Raw genomic sequence first — 316 nt, forward strand, 5'->3', positions numbered from 1 at the left:
ACCGGGGATGCGGTCGAAATCGCGCAGCTTGCGCTCCACGTAGTCCCACTTGAGGACGGCGCAGCTGCTGGCACCCGGCTGGGCCAGCGCGACGTACAGGTCGCTGGCGTAGGTGAAGGGTTCGGCCGACACCGACTGGAAGGGCAGGACCTGGTGCACCACGAAATCTGGCGGGGGAGAGGCGGCGGTGAGGGTCCGGGCACCCTGAATCGTGGTGATGGGTGGTGGCGGTCCCTTTCCCGTGGTCCCTTACCTGTGGTGATGCACTGGAAGTCACCAAGCGCCAGGTCCCCGATCTGCTGTCACTCGAACTGCC

At 66.1% G+C, this 316-nt stretch overlaps 1 protein-coding gene across 1 annotated transcript in view; it reads right to left on the reverse strand.

The window, feature by feature from the left end:
* The window catches only part of LGI3 (leucine-rich repeat LGI family, member 3), a gene marked incomplete at its 5' end in the record, with an annotated part of 2031 nt that overhangs the window by 953 nt on the left and 762 nt on the right, over nucleotides 1-316 (reverse strand). The window contains 2 exon segments of the mRNA XM_010159399.1: nucleotides 3-167; nucleotides 254-311. Coding sequence (XP_010157701.1) covers nucleotides 3-167; nucleotides 254-311 — 223 coding nt within the window.

Source organism: Eurypyga helias, unplaced genomic scaffold (genome assembly GCF_000690775.1).
Source record: "Eurypyga helias isolate BGI_N326 unplaced genomic scaffold, ASM69077v1 scaffold31179, whole genome shotgun sequence".
NCBI classification, from domain to species: domain Eukaryota; kingdom Metazoa; phylum Chordata; class Aves; order Eurypygiformes; family Eurypygidae; genus Eurypyga; species Eurypyga helias.